The sequence below is a fragment of the Sciurus vulgaris genome (genome assembly GCF_902686455.1).
Source record: "Sciurus vulgaris genome assembly, chromosome: 16".
Taxonomy (NCBI): Eukaryota; Metazoa; Chordata; class Mammalia; order Rodentia; family Sciuridae; genus Sciurus; species Sciurus vulgaris.
Genome location: NC_136477.1, coordinates 36,810,970 through 36,827,400, shown reverse-complemented (window position 1 = coordinate 36,827,400; position 16,431 = coordinate 36,810,970). Strand labels below are relative to the sequence as shown.

The 16,431-nt window shown below is 42.9% G+C and overlaps 1 protein-coding gene across 5 annotated transcripts in view; it reads right to left on the bottom strand.

The window, feature by feature from the left end:
- The window catches only part of NEK10 (NIMA related kinase 10), a 218,795-nt gene that overhangs the window by 177,216 nt on the left and 25,148 nt on the right, over positions 1–16,431 (bottom strand). For 2 of the 5 annotated variants that reach the window (XM_079114271.1, XM_079114272.1), the window contains exon 6: positions 6,756–6,840. The exons of the other annotated variants lie outside the window; for them this stretch is intronic. In XM_079114271.1, the coding sequence (XP_078970397.1) occupies positions 6,756–6,840 (85 nt within the window). The remainder of the gene's footprint in view (positions 1–6,755; positions 6,841–16,431) is intronic. 5 annotated transcript variants of the gene reach the window in all.

Here is a 16,431-nt window from a genome sequence, read left to right as displayed (position 1 = left end):
GGAGAAACATGAACGCGAAGTAGGGCAAAGGATTGAAATGCTGGAGTCATTCACAAGAAGGAAATGCAAATTTGAAGGCTGGGATGTCACCAAGGGAGAGGATAACGTCAGAATGATTGGTCATGATCACTGTCGTTTTTGAACATTTACCATGACAAGATATTTATGTATGTTAATAGTATGGGACTAAGTCAGTGTGTCCCAAACAATGGCTTGGAGATATTCATTTTATTTTGTGCAATTGATGGGAAATTAGGTGTTTAGGAAGGAAGGAAGGAAGAGAGGGAGGGAGGCAGGGAGGCAGGGAGGGAGGGAGGCAGGGAGGGAGGGAGGGAGGGAGGAAGAAAAGTTGATTTATGGTGAAATCAGCTGGGGAAATGCTAGGCTGAATAAGGTTTAATGAACTCTTTGTCTCAGGACTTCCCGAGCCTTTCACATGCTGCCGTGTACCATAAGCCTCCAAGGCAAGAGCTGGTGATTAGTTTTTCATAACCACAGTACACTTCTTTTCACACGACTCATAACTGCTGTGGAACACTGTTTGGGAAAAAAGTACCCAAAGGGGAAAGAAGCTTTCTCCCTTAGAGAATTATGTTGTCAGGTACTTGAGGATTTAGCTTTCATCTATGACACTGGCCCTGTCCCTCATGCCCCTATGCAGAGAGGAGCAAGACCAGGAGACAGCTCACAGAACCATGGTCCTCCTTGTATTCAATTTGGTTCAACCAATGAATTGCATGAAGCTGAGGGTGTGAACTGGAGAAAACCATGATTACAAAATATGTATACTCTGGGTTTAATGGTTCTGGTTACTAATCGGAAAAGCAAACACCATCGCCTGCTTAGATTACAGCAGCACCTTCTGTGTGACCTTCCAGACCCAAACATCTCCCACCACCACAGGCCACAGGTCAGAAGGCCAGGATCTATACCTCTGAGCCTGTGGACCTGGAGAAAGTTCCAGGTCAATGTGAACCATGTCCTTGCTCTGCTTCTTCCTGAGTTGTTCCTTTTTTTTTTTTTTTTTTTTTATAGATTCGAAAACACCATAATGGAGAATAGCATATTTAAAAAAAAAAACAGAGCACATGGTACCAAGATGGGCACTGTTAGCACCGCTATTTAACCATGGTGAGAAAGGTCATTTCCATTAGGTGCTGTCATCCTAGGGCACTCGGCCACTAGGCCAATGAACCCTGAGCGCGACAGCGAGCCCTTGGTGCCGAGTCAGCACCTGACCATTTCACTCCTCTATTGGAAACCACTGGTGCCTCCATGCCGCCTGTTCCTTGGTCTCGATTTTAACACCAGAGCCCCCAGCGGGCTGGTCCTTACTTCTCTCTCCAGATGTGACAGTAAACACTCTTCCAAAAGGCCTGGGGTATTAGATTTGGAGGGAAGTGAGTGAAAAAAGGAAGTATGTGGGATGTTTCTGAAGGATCCTGCCCTGAAAGGATGCTGTGTGAAGGGAAGATGGTGCCATTAAAAGAACCAGGAATAGATTCCATAGGTTCAGGGTTCAGCAGAAGGATCGGAGAGCTTCATTTGTAAAAGTTAACAAGTACAACTGGGCACAACGGTGGTTCTCAAACTTTGTTCTCGGGATCTTTTTGTACTCTTAACAGTTTCTGAGGACCCCACAGAGATTACAGGGATGTTGTTCATATGGGTGATATCTATTTATAATTACCACAGTGGGTATTAAAAAGAAGTTTTGAAAGCCGACGCATGTTCAAGCACAGGCCCTATCAGCCATCAGAGCCACGACACTCATCACGACATGCTGAGCACCCTCTGGAAAATTCCACTGAGTTCTCGTAGGAGAGAGAAAGTGAAAAGGCAAATTACATCACAGCATCATTTGGAAGAGAGTTTTGACCTTGTATAGCCGCTGAAAGGGTCTCAAGAGGTTCATGAGCTGTCCACAGACCACAGTGTGAGGACCACTTTGCTATGGTGCCACTGAGGTGGGCCAACAAAATTCTGGAAAATTTGGACTTAAGGGGAAAAGTACAAGGCTGAAAATAAAGGCTTGTGGGCAAAGAATAACAATAAGAATGATAGCTGAAGTCAAAAGCTTAGAAGATGTGGGTAAAGATGATAAAGATGAGAACATTTTATGAAAGGTTAATATTTACAAAGATTTAAAACAGGAGTGAGGAGCCAGGCATAGTGGCACACCTCTGAAACCCCAGCAGCTCAGGAGGCTGAGGCAGGAGGATTGCAAGTTCAAAGCCAGACTCAGTACCTTAGTAAGGCCCTAAGCAACTTAGCGAGACACTGTCTCACAATAAAAATATTAAAAAAGGGCTGAGGATGTTGCTCAGTGGTTATGTGCCCTTGTACCAAAAATAAAAAAATAAAATAGGAGCAAGTAAATAATACCCCCCAAAAATGTGAAATAAGAACGAGAGACTCTGAAGATCAGTGAAAGCAAACAGAAACTGTGGTAAAGGTATCTCCTGCTAAAGAGAGGTCAGGGAATATCAGGGCTGAAAGAAGGCTACTTGTTCCAGCTATGTTCTTATTTCTAATGCAATTGAAGTTTGGGAGCTTTAAAGATTTTCTTTATATCTCTGAAAAAGCAATATGATATAACTTCACTATAATGAACATAACTGAACATTTATCCTGCTTGTGTCTCCAACTATGCTTGGAATTTGAGCACATATGGCTTCCTTTAAGCAATTATGTCTTCAAAAATGGCTTCCCTGTCCTTCTCCCCTGTCTTTTTTGTTAGAATCTCCACGAAACATACACTGAAACCCCTGTGTACTAGCAGGCAAGATGCAGTTTACAAACTGCCTGTTTGCAATCTCTCAGCCAGGAATTGAGCACTGAAGCACAGCGCACTGTGGGCTATTTAAATGGCTTCCAGAAAGCTAACAGAAAAGGGGTGGGAGGTAGATTTCATGAAAATTAAAGGGAGATCAGTAGAGGAAAGGGAACAAGATGGGGAGGTGGGAAGTAGTGAGGAGTGATATTGGCAAATTATATTGTTACATTTTATGCATGAACAAGCATGAAACAACAAATCCCATAATTTTGTACAACTCTAATGCAACAATAGAAAATGTGGAAAGAAAAAAAAGACGTGATGAGATCTACCAACTCACTTGTGAGACTATTTTTTTCACAAATATCTTTAGGCCTTCATTAGCAAGCTATTTTCCCCCGTTTCCCCCGTTGGTACATTTGGTTATCTCATTTTGCTATTTGTTTCAGATTATGAAAGTTTACAGGGGTGTCTGTTGGAATCATTTGCTGAGTCATTTCCTCAAATCATATTCCATTGTATCAGTTAATATATACTTTTAAATGTACGAATTGTAAATATCTGTAACCAAATCATTTGAAGTTTTGATAAATTTTTAACAAAGTTTGTACATTTTTTATGAAAGTTACTAGTAATGCTTTACTAAGTAGTGCAATGAATTTTTAATCCCCCTGCCCAATTTTGGAGTTGAGAGGGTTGATGGTAATAAATGTATGATGTACACTTAAAAAAAAGAAGAAAAGAAAAGAAAAAAAAAAGATATGTAGCTCAACTCACAATAGCTAAACTATGGAATCAACCTAGGTGTCCTTCAATGAATGAATAAAGAAAACGTGGTGTATATATGATGGGACATTACTCAACTTTAAAAAAGAATGAAATTATGGCATTTATTGGTAAATGGATGGAGTTGGAGAATATCATGCTAAGCAAAATAAGCCAAACCCCCGCCCCAAAAAAGGCTGAATGTTTTCTCTATATGCAGATGCTAATTCACCATAGGGTGGGAGCTAGGGAAGAATAGAGTTACTTTAGATTAGGTAGAGAGGAGTGAAGGGAGGGGAATGGGTATAGGGGTAGGAAGGATAGTAGAGTGAAACAGACATTATTACCTCATGTACATGTACGACTGCATGATGGATGTGATCCTACAGTATGTACAACCAGAAAAATGAGAAATTATACTCCATTTGTGTATGAATTATCAAAATGCATAAATACATTCTATGTCATGTATAACTAATTAGAACAAATAATTTTTTAAAAAAAATTAAGTTAAATGGCTTCTAAAGAGAGCCCTGTACGTAGGATTCAAAGTGCAACTTAATAAACACCAGTCCTGGTAGAAAAGAAGTGAATTCAGGGGACATAACCCGACACTCTAATAAACATAGTAATAAGGGGAAGAAAAAGACCTGAATGGATAGCTGGGTAAAGAAAAGGATACTTTTTTTTTTGCAGTGCTGGGAATTGAACCCAGGGCCTTGTGCATGCAAAGCAGGCACTCTACTGACTGAGCTATCTCCCCAGCCCCAGAAGAGGATACTTTTATGATAAGGAAAAAATAGAACAAGAGCCACTGATGCCATAAGAAGGAGAACAGGTGAAAGGGTGGACCTAAGCAAGAATGAGGAACATTGTTTCTGAAATAAGAAGAAGAAAAGTTGCATGATGATCCATAAATTTCAAACAATACAAAAGAAAAAATAGAGAGCTTCCACTGGAATGGCTTCAGGCCTCTCTGCAAAACTGATGACGATGTCCCTGTATAAGAATGACCTGGCAAGAGGAGGTTTAAGCATGAGACACGAAGATGGTTTGGAAGAGCCACGATGGACACTATAGATTGAACAGAGATGAAAGGAACGTGTAGCACTGGCAAAGGCTTGCTGAGAGTCACCCGCATAAGTCACAGTAAAACCCAGCAAAGCTTTGTGACTTTGGCCAACAGTTCTTGGCAACTCAAGATGTTACACAACTGCCTGAGCACATGCTCTTCTGTGTGGGAAGAGAGCCAGGGAGGAGAGACTCAGAGAGTCCCCTTCTATGGAAAGACTGGCAATCCGGAATGCTAGCATAATATGTATTTGGTAACAAAATCTCATAAACAAAGTAGTTACTGCATACTTTCCTTTAGAGAGTAGTGCAATCAACTCTCTTCTAATCCATCAAGGACCAGATAAAGAAAGGCAAGACTTCAGAGGGGAGATCAGCAGAGTATGACTCCATTGTCACCAATTTTCCTAACAAGCAGAATATCGCTAAGGTAAATATTTTGCTGATTTCCACAAGTCAGAAAACTGGATCTTCCTTCTTGAATACTTTCACTAATATCACACAGAGTGTTTTCATCCAAACTGAGACACGTCAGAGAGTTAAAGAGGGTGCTATTATTCATTAACTGGGAGCAACGAGCACATGCTGGGACTGATCCAGGCAAAATGGAACAAACGTGGGCTAGGGGTGTAGCTCGGTGTTGAGCAGGTGTTTACCATGCTCCAGGCCCCGTTTTCAATCCTCGGCAACAAAAAAAAAAAAAGAAAAAAAAAAAGAAAAAGAAGGAAAAGAAAAAAAAAAAAGAAACAATGGAACAAATGGTTGATTCTTAAATGCATATAAGCCACACCACATTGCAAAAGGCAGCTCAGAACCTCATGGAACAGCCAGTTCTGTATGGCTGGTTGTGGGGTGGGGGGTGGCGGGGGGAGACTGTCAACCCAGAAAACTGTGAGCAGTCAGGACAGAAAGGCATTAGGAGGATGCTAAGCCACATATCCAAAGGGTTGTGGTTAGCTAAACCATAAGAGCACAAGGTCGGGTTAGAATTCAGCATGAGGAAGGAGGTGACTGCTCTAAAGGAGAGTTGACCATGAATCCCACAAGACTCAAATCAGAACAGGCTCTGTAGCCACTTGGTACCAAAACACATTTTTTAAGGGCCAATTTTGGGAAAGATGATGACTATGATAATGAAAGAAAACATATCCTGATTTAAATAAGAATCCATTAATACAACTGAATCCACAATAAAAGATCTGAGGGAGCTGAGCTTCCTAGTGGCTGATGAGGACAGGGCATGAAAAAGGTACTTCTTGGGCTGGGGTTGTGGCTCAGTGGTAGAGCACTCGCCTAGCATGTATGAGGCCCTGGGTTCGATCCTCAGCACCACATAAAAGTAAAATAAGGGTATTACATCCACCTACAAATTAAAAAAAAAAATTTTTTTTAAAGAAAAAGGTACTTCTTAGGGGGAAAAAAATCTGTGAGAAGTACATAAACACATGAGAATAATGAAAACGCTCCTGAGATATTTAATACTGGCAAGAAGAAACAATGATCAATAAGCAATCTTGAGGAATCCTCAAAACTGTGGTGCCCTGACCAGCAACCTCATCAGCACCTGGGAACTTATAAAAATGCATATTGTCAGACCCTACCCCAAGCTTACGGAATCAGAAACCACGAGTAAGAAAAGGGAAAGAGTCAGAACCTCAGGACCCTCCTAAGACCAGTGGGAGGCCCGGTGCTCACCTCTAGCTCAGAGTCCCAGGCTGGAGAGGGGAAGGGGGCAATCTCTGCCGCTGCTACTGAAGCTGCGGTCCTGTTTTCCCATGGTGCCTCCGCAGCCACAGGAGGATGTCCTACTTGTCACCGCTGACTTGGGCCTAGTGAGCTACTTGGCCTTGCACATGCTTGAAAGGTATGGCTGAGTGTGTACCTCCTTGAACGGGTAATGATTTAAAATGCCAGGTGACAATGAAAAGAGACCAGAAGTTCAATCCATTTAACCTCATAGATTATGCAGCAAAAATATAAAGATTTTCATGTCCCCATTAAATCAATTCTTTTAAATCTTTGGAAGCCTTGGAGTTGTGAGAGATGAAAAAGTTAACACAGAATACTTCAAAGAAAAGCCCACCCATTTTTTTATTTCACCTTTATAACAAGTAAAATATAGTGTTATTTTTTTCCAACCCACCTGATAACATGGATCCCTCATTAGTAGCCTCAGACAAATTAACACTCTCAGAAAATGAATAGATGGGGCTCGATTAACCCACTCTCTGAAAGAAGAACACAAAAGAGAACATGTTTGAAACCCAGCATGACAGTTCATAACACAGCTATGAGGGAAAATAAACAGCACATTAAAGGTAAAAGAAGCATTCAGTTTACTTCAAGTTTAGTCTGCAGTGGAGACTATTATTTGATACTCGTACTCTTATTCCACATTAATGCAAAATACATGTAAACCACGTTCATCGCTATGAAACAGAAGACCCCAATACCAACTCATACTTACTTTCTCATTCATGGCACCTCTCAGCCAAAATAAATATCTAAAACTTCCAGAAATTAGTAGGGTCAACTTAGTTAGAATTTGTGCCCTAACAATCTAGTGTCCATTTGAAAAAAACACCCAAACATTCAGAGAATATTTATTTTATTTTTAATAACCACATTTAAGTACCAACAGGGTGTGCACACCTATGGACACTAAAGAACTTCTCAAGCCCTGGAGTTGGACTGGACTCTGTCATTCTTATTTCCTTCTCCATTTGATTTCCACAGGGCACTTGCTTTTATCAGAGCACCCACTGGAAACCCAGCCCCAGAAAGACAGGCACCATCTAAAAGAAGGCAGTACGTACGATCTGGTGTTGAAATCGTAAGCTACCTGGAGAAGTTCGTGATGTGTATACATGACCGATGTTGAATAACACTACGTTTTCCTTGAAATTTTTTTTAAAAATCCCTGGTGCCCCTGGGAGTACTCATCACCCCAGGGCACTTGGACGCTAAGTTTGAAAACATGGTGGCAAGGTGTTTTCTTACATCGGTTTCCCCAGAAACAGACCCTGAAATGAAGATTAGTGTACGCAAATGAATAAACGAATGGTTAAGGATATGCTCACAAGAGAGATCAGTAAGAGAGTGGGGGGAACCAGAAGGGGAAGGAGAGAGCCAAAGAGGGGTGCAAAAATCTCCCAGGAACCTCCCCTTACCTTGCTGGGGTCAGTAAACCCCACCCTACCCCACCCCCAGTTATCCACACCAAGGCAAGGGCACTGTGTTTTTTTCTTACTGCTAAAGCTGCTGCCATTGGCTGAGAGCTGGGAGGGACCTAGGGAACAAATTCCCAGGCACTCCTCACCTTCTGAGCCTGCAGGCAGAGCAGACTCACAGAGATTGAGGGCGGTGCCAGGGCTATTGGACAGGAAGCACTCAAGCCAAAAGGACAAGGACCTGAGGGTTCTGGGCAGAGCACCAACATCAACCCACATTTCTACATTAAGACTCATCAGAAGCCTTTGAAATTAAAGTAACAGTCACTTGAGAGTCACATGGTGACAGACACGCGAGATATAATTGCTAAAAGTCAAGTATAGAGATTAACTAATGAAACTGGGCCTGTTTAGAGGGGTCGGGGTGGGGGGTCTGTACTTTTGCTTTAAAAATGAAACGCATCCAATATCTAAAATACCATTATCAGTTTTCCAAAGAACTATTTAACTCAAAATATTATTTCGCTGTCATTAAATTCTGTAAGTACCCACTGAAGTGCATGTGGTAGGGTTTTCCAATTGTTTCTTTAGCAAAAATGATTTAGTCGTATCCCTTTAAGGGTCTTTAATGTAAGGACAGTTGCAATTTTGCTACATCCTTGAAAAAAAACAGGCACTGGCCTAGTTCAGAAGTCATAGGGCCCTGCACCCAGTAGCTGCTCAAATATGCATGGACTGACAAATTCCTTGACTTAAACCAGTGCTTCTAAGGCAAGCACATATGGTCTCAGTTTAGGTATCTCTCATTTAACGAATTTAAACCCAAGAGAATCCCAGTCAATACTGAGTCCTTCATTTCCACACGTCTATAAGCTCTGTGGTTAGCTCAGAAGGGGGGGGGGGGGGGGGGCTATGTCCTTCCTGGTCCTGCCAGACCACCATGAGCAATTTCTTTCATGGCTCAGCTACACAGTGGTCCAGATAGTGCTGGTAGCTAATGTAGTTAACATGTTAAAACTTTTCAGTTGATTCCCGATGTTGCCACACAGGCTACAGAGTGTGCAGAATTTGAGGTACCTCGCATTCGCGTTCTGGTCAAGGACACTTGTGTGCAATGTACTGTAGCAACAGAGCCCAGATTGAGATGAGCACCTGCAGCTTCCTGACTCTCAGTTTGATTGTTAGCATGCCTGAAACTGACTTTGGGAGCTCCTCCTTCTAGTCTTCCAAATGACCAGAGCAAAACCCTTGGTGTGTTTTCTTGCTTCCTCTATTTCCCTCCATCCTTCAACTAATTCTTGAGCAAATCTCCTTTGCTCTGCAAACTGACCACTTCTCACCACCTCCCCAACTACCACCCAAGTTCAAGTCACCATACCCTCATGCTTGACTTATCGCAAAAGTCACCTACCTGGGATGCTTGCTTCTACCTTTGATCCCTACGTTACTCTTCCCCCATCTGCCAAACGTGATCCTTACAAACGACAAGTCAATTCACGCGTCACTCCTCTGCCCAAACGCTCCACTAGCTCCCATCTCACTCAGGTTAAAATCTAAAGTCCATACCCCCCCTCCAGGCCCCACAGGATCTAGCCTTCCCATGACACCTCTAACCCCGTCGCCTTCCGCAAGACCCCTGCTCACTCACTCCCAGCCACGCTGATCCTCCTCCTATCACATGGACCACAGGACATTGCCTGATATACTTCCCATAACAGCCTTTTCAACATTGGAATCCCAGAAATAATTAGAAAAATGTTCTCCAACGTGACAGGAGGCCGGTCATTTGCAACTGTAGTGGTTGCTTGGTGCAGAAGTGGCTTCATAGCAAGGCTACTCCTGAGGTGGGGAGGTCAGACTGGCAGGCTGAGCTCTGCATGCAGTGGAACCTGCCACTGTGAGTGCTGCCCAGCATCACCCATGGAAGGCAGGCTCAGCTGGGTGACACTTGTCTTGCGCTGCCCTCCAAACTAGTCATTACAAAATTGGGGGAGATAACAAAAATGGCTTCAGACAGTCAACTTCCTCCACTTCCTCCCACCTCCACAGCTGAGCTGGTTTGCATCCAGCAAGGTTACGATAAAGCTCTGTCCCCAGTCACGTGGAACCTTTGCTTGAGCTCTAGCCACCAGCCAGCCTTCGCCTGACTTGTCCTATATCCTAGCCTTAGCTGCTAGGGATGGAATTCAGCTGTGTCTCCTCTGTAGTCCTCAGAGATTCAACTCTCACCTTAAGCCTACGCATCTAAAACGTGAGTGGATGAGACCTGTGGTTACAGTGGCCAGAGGGGCCACCCCCATCCCACTGAGTTTACCCAGCCACCACCACTCCTTCTGCCTCCTGGGAAGGACATTGATCTTCCCAGGAATGTCTGAGCCTCCTAGATTACAGCCCCTAGGAGAAACCTGATGCAGGGCAAGGTGTTCCTACCACCGCCTAGGCTCCCAGCAGGACTTAATTAACCCCAGGACCACCAGGAGGCAACATTATCCAGGGTCACACTGGTCACTGCACTACAGTTCATCCCGACTTCAGACTAGGCACAGCCTGCACTGGGGAAAATGTGGCAAAAGTGAAGGGTATTTTGGAACTAAAACAATCATCTGTGTGAACACTTGTAAAAATACGATTATTTGGAGGCTCCTATTACAAAGAGCATACGTTTCATCTTTATAAATAGGGAGAGGGCACATGACAAGCTCCCCTTTCAGATGCTGTGGCTAACTAAAGGTGGCATGTAGCCCAAACCATAGTGCAAAGATCCTGCATCCCAAAGATCTAACAGAAAGAATGATCAAGTTGCAACAGCTGCTAGCGACCTAATGATGTTGAATGCTGATGGCTTTTCATTATTTAAGAGGAAAAGCCATGGGACATTTTAAGAAATGATTCATGCTACAAATACGTGTATACTTGGTACTTTTCCTATTAGCTATAGACAATCTTCATGTGGAAAGTCCATGACTTTTCCTACGTTGTGTTCCTATTAAAATAAATATTAAAAGGATTTTTTTTCTATTTCCTCCCAATCACACAAGGAAAAAAAAAATTCCAGCATTTTACATTTTTACTGCTAAAGGAGTGTAAATAAATGAAGATTTCAGAATAGTTTTCCAGAACAGTTTCAGAGCTGAAAGTTCAGTTCCAAGCAGATGACTTTTTTTGTTTTGTTTTGTTTTGCAATTTTGGGACTGAAGCCCAAAGCTATTAATATTTCTACATGGTTCTGGCCTCTGCTGTTGTAAATGTAAATAGGATTCCTGGTGTCTGAGTCCCTCTGGCTTCTCCCCTCTGTGCACCGACCTCTGAAGGAGCAGTTGCTCCCTTTCTTGGCTCTCCACTTTTAACCCCCAACGAGGACCTGGCGCCCGTGGGGTGGAGCGCTGGTATTCAAGGGGCACCGCGCGCTCTGTAAGACGATACATACATCTGCTTGCCAAGAGTTGGGGGACTAGGGAACGTACGTCCGTACAACTAGGGAATGACACAAAATAACTGGGACAGGTTGGAAAGATGGGTGTGATTCACTGAATCAGCCCCTGTGGCCTGGCACGGCCATGAGACTGGACTCCCAGACTACACTCCTGACCTCCCGCCCCTCCGCCTGGGTCCCACCCAGGAGCATAACAGAAGAGAGAGGCTGCGCACACATTTAATATGGGAACAGGCGCATTCGGCAAAGTGGCCTGAGGGGGTCCTTTGAGGCAGCCCTGAAAAACTCTTCTGCTGGCAAAGATAGGGTTTCCCTGGAGGATGAGTCTCAATATAGCAGCTACACAGGAGCAAATTCATGAGCGGGCAAATATTTATCCCCTCTTGTGACTGAACTTATGCCACTGCTTTCACAGGACTATTAATACATGACAGCGTGATCAGATCCCACTGCCCTTGTCCAGGACCACCTGGCATGTCACTGTCAACGTCGGATGCCACTCTCTGCCATCAATATAAAAAGAGAAGGGAAAAGGTCACGAAGGATGCAGCATTTGAAAAGAAAAAGTGTGCAGGGTTTCTCTTCCTTGAACAGTGGAAGAAACCAATATGTGGTTGGGAGTTCTGCAGGAAACTCAGTCCTGAGGCTGTAGCATTATACAATAAAGCTTCAGCTGCTGAGATGAACGAGAACCCCAAGTGACCAGAGGTTAACTGAATCCATGTGCCGATGCAACTGGTGGAGGTTCCCATCCAAATTTGCATTGTTAACATGCTTCTCTTTGGCCCCCTACACAGAATAAACACCTTTTTCATGTTGTGGGACAGTTTTCATTCAAGCGCACATACACAAACAATCTGCCACCTTTGACTCAATGTTTAAAGGTAGGGGAACCCAAGCATCTTCAAAATCAATCTCACCTCAACTTCATAAGTCTGAGTTCTATCAGCTTTTTGGTGTTTTGTTTGTTTTGGATAGCTGAAAAAGTAAAATTCACATCAAAGCCGACAAGCAGACTTAAGAACAAGAACACGTCTGAGGAAATTCTTCACAAATGATTACTTAAGGAATCCTCAGACTTGTTTCACTATTCTCGGATGGTCTTTGTTTTTCCACTATGTTTCCGTTAAACCAAGCCCTGAATGTGCCCCACCCTATGAGAAACCCATCCAGTGGATCATCCGACCCCTGAAATTGCAAGGATTCTGAGCAGGAGGGATTTGACTCTAGGTCCTTCTGCTGCATGACTGGAGACGTCAGGGAGCCTATGAGTATTTACTCACCTGCTATCAGCCAGGCACTGTGCTAAGCCCAGGAGTCCAGCCCAGGACAAAGCTATGTGACTGCCCCACCAAGACCAATAACAAATAGAAACAAGTAAGAATGTGCCTTGGGTGGCGACTGGAGACGAATAACAAAGGTTAAGGGTGCGTCAAGTACTAGGGGTGCTTTTTCAGGATACTCAGAGAAGGGTTCTCTGATAAGTTTAGCATCTGCACTGAGGAAAAGAGCCTTGTGAAAGTTTTGTTCGGAACAGCAGAACAGTTAAGTACACAGTCCCTGAGGCAGGAGCACTGGAGTTTGTGCAAAGAATAGTAAGGAAGTTGATGGGACAGAAGCAGAGTGAACAAAAATAGAGTTGAGGTCAGAGAGATAGCAGGAGCCAGAACATGCAGGGCTTTGTAGAAGAGGAGCTGGGATTTGGGATTTTTATTCTGGGAAGTTACTGAAAGGCCTTGAGCAGAAGACTCACATAATCTGATAGATTTTAAAAGGATCTTTCTAGACGCACTGTTGAGAACAGAGTCTAAGAGAGTCAAGCATCAAAAGCAGAGAACCTGGTTAGCCTACTGCAATGGTCCAAGCAAGAGACGATGGCAGCTTGGACTAGGTTAAGTAGGTGGGGAGCACTGAAGCTTAGGCTTTCTCATGGGTCAAGAGAAAAATCAAAAAGTCCTGATTTAGGCATGTTACTGTTGAGAGGTCCAGAGAGGGAGGAGTCTACCAATCAATGTATAAAACAAAGGATGCATTTACAAAGGAAGTGTGTCCTTAGAAGGTTCAGCTTCTCTGAGTGAAGCTGAGGGGGAGCAGAGCGATAGGCGGACTTTCACTGAGTCTTTAGATTTCAGCTAATTTTCAGCTGGAACTGTAGTTCCTGGAATGTGACTGTCCCTGCCTGGCTCTCAGAAGCTCGCATACTGATAAGAAACTGGTGTATTCCTTTGGCCAAGTTTGTAACTGGCTCCGGTGGTCACCTCTGGCCCAAGAACAGGCAGTTCTCATCTTGGGAAGGTGGAAACATTTTCATTTCATGCCTATTAGACATCAAAGCAGATGAGTTTTGTAAGAAGCAACAGCAAGCAGTAGGAAAGAGTGAACATGCTTAGCAAACTCAAAACATTTTTCAAATGTGCTTTCGTTAGTGTATCACAATTTTCATTATATTGAAATGTTCTAATTAAGAGTGGTCATTGATTTTTAACTACACAGTTAAAATTGTTTGCACAGAAAGAAAGAAAGAAAGAAAGAAAGAAAGAAAGAAAGAAAGAAAGAAAGAAAGAAAGAAAGAAAGAAAGAAAGAAAGAAAGAAAGAAAGAAAGAAAACCAAAGAACCAGCAAGGCATAGGAATAAAGAGTACCAGCCAAAATTTTGCCTCAGGACCTTGGACTTAGCTTCTCAACTCCCTCATCTATCCAATGATACAGACTGAATTTCTTCAGAGTCCATCCCACCTCTATAAGGTTGAGCCTTTTGCACACACCTGTGCACATGTGTGTGTGTGTGTGTGTGTGTGCACTTTAAGTGCAGGACAGACTCTAAATAGCATGAGAAATAAAATTTAAGAACTAGGCATTTTCTCCAAGTTAGCTTAAAGAAGCAGAGGCATCATTATTTGCTCAAGGACTACATGAGATCCTAGGGTTTTTTGTTTGTTTGTTTGTTTGTTTGTTTGCAGTGCTGGGGATCAAACCCAGGGCCTTGTGTTTGCGAGGCAAGCACTCTGCCGACTGAGCTATCTCCCCAGCCCAGATCCTAGGTTCTTAAAACTTATTTTCTTCCTATTTACATTTACGGTTGTGAAGCTTAGAGCAAAAGAGAGATAAACAGAAAAGGTCCCTCCTAATCTTGGTTACTCTAAACAGACTCTTAAAGTTCCATCTTATCATGGCCCTTATTAATGTCCTCTTCTCTGATTGTCAAGTGGCATAACTCTACCAGGGCTGGACTTTTTGGATTCTATCAGTTCAGCACCATCACTTTCAATAACTTCAAGAAATTCTACATCCTTAGCCAGATGTGCAAGTTCACTTTACAAGTTAAATTATATTTGCATTGTATCACAGAATCCGCATTCAGCAAAGGATAAAATCAATGAAGAGAGAACACAGACCAGCAGATACATAGAAGAGCTATTCACACAGAGGTCAATTTTCTCAGCGGCCAGTTATTAGAGAATATGTCAATGTTGTGACAACCTTTACTTCCCTAGGCAACCTTATAACAACCTGGTCCTGGAACCCAGGCACCCTTTATATTTTCCTGTTCAGGCAGATGAGAAGGAAAAGTGTGAATGTATTTATAAATAACAGGATGTACTATAGACAAATGATATTATGGCAGAAAGACAAATTGGAAGATTAAAATTTCTTTCCATGTCCTGCCATGCATCAAGGCTAGCTAGCATTGTGCAACCTCAGGTTCAGGGGCGGGACTTTCCCTTGCCCTTTCAGATTTACCATGAGGCATTTGCACTGTTACCTTATCTGACTCTGGATTAACAAGTCCTGTCTTGTTTCAGATGCCACTTGGCAGCTTCATTTCTGAGAATGGGGGAGTAATCACAGGTCAATCTGAGGAAAAGAACCTAGAAAGGAGGTGTTCACCAGTGTGGAGGAGGGGAGGGGGACTGTAGCTGGGGAGAGTGACATAGAAGAGAAACACCACCACATCAACTGGGAGGAATTAGAAGGGGTCACATTTTGCGGAGGAGTCTAAATTCCCAATCAGTCATGTGTTCAGGGCAAGACTGTGTGGTGTTAACATCTTAAATATGCCCAATCTTGTCCACAACCGGAACTGGACTGAGGACTCAAGTTCCCACCCCCAATCTCATCCAGCCTTTAGTGCTGAATATAAACCGCATACGTTTACCACATTTTCCCTTGTTTGGGGATAGTGGGTAATTGTACTGCTGACCAGAGTAGACTTTGAGTCCCTGGGAAGAAAGAGACCACACATCTATTCATCTTTATATTTTCACCCTCTCTTCCTTCATCAGTTGCTTCTTCCCTCCCTTACAGACAGTAATTTGTGATTATCACCAATTTATTTGATTTAATGGAATCTAAGCCTTCTATCCAAAAGTAATCCAATACTAAATCCGATGTTCACAAAAGAAGAGAATAGGAAGCCATATCAGAAGAAGTCCTAACATGTAATTCTTCTTTAAGTCTAAAGTTAGAAGGGAAAAAAAAAGATGGTCCTGGTCATCTTATCGAGGTTGCATGAGGTGAGGGACAATGGAAGACCTTTGTACTAAAGCCATCTTTTACCCAACCCTGCTTTTAGAACTGAACACACCAATCTGTCAGCAGCCAAAGGATGACATAAAAGGATGCTCTTGATGTTCAACATTCCTAAATTCCTTCTCATACTATGAAGGCAAAGAGATCCACAATTATCTCTTCCTAGTTTGAAGATTTCCAGGGACTACTCATATTACAGTAAAGTAATCCCATCCAATCTAAGATGCCCCATTAATCAGTAAAAATAAGACATCTTGACTTCAGAACTGTTACGATCTTTTTTAATTGGTGGATGCTCTCCCTTGCCTGGTTATTTCTCCTAATGATTTCTGCAACTACTGCCTTCCCCAAAGTACAGACCTGACAAATCGCTTACGGACATCCCTTGGAAAGTCCATGCACTTGGCAGTCACTGTGCAGTACTTCAATATGCAACACTAAATGACCCCATCCAAAGATCAAGTCACAAGGCCACCACTTAGTCACGTATTTAGTAGCTGGTTCGCCACGGAGAACCCATCTGGACACAGTTCTCCTTAAAATCAGCTATTGCACGCAGGGCAAAGTCAGAGTGTTATTTTGATCCAGGCATTAAATTATTAATACTCCTATTTTTATTTTTCCTAATAGGGGTAATTGTTCTCCTTCTCACTAAGACAGAATTCAGATATTGCCAAATCCCAAAA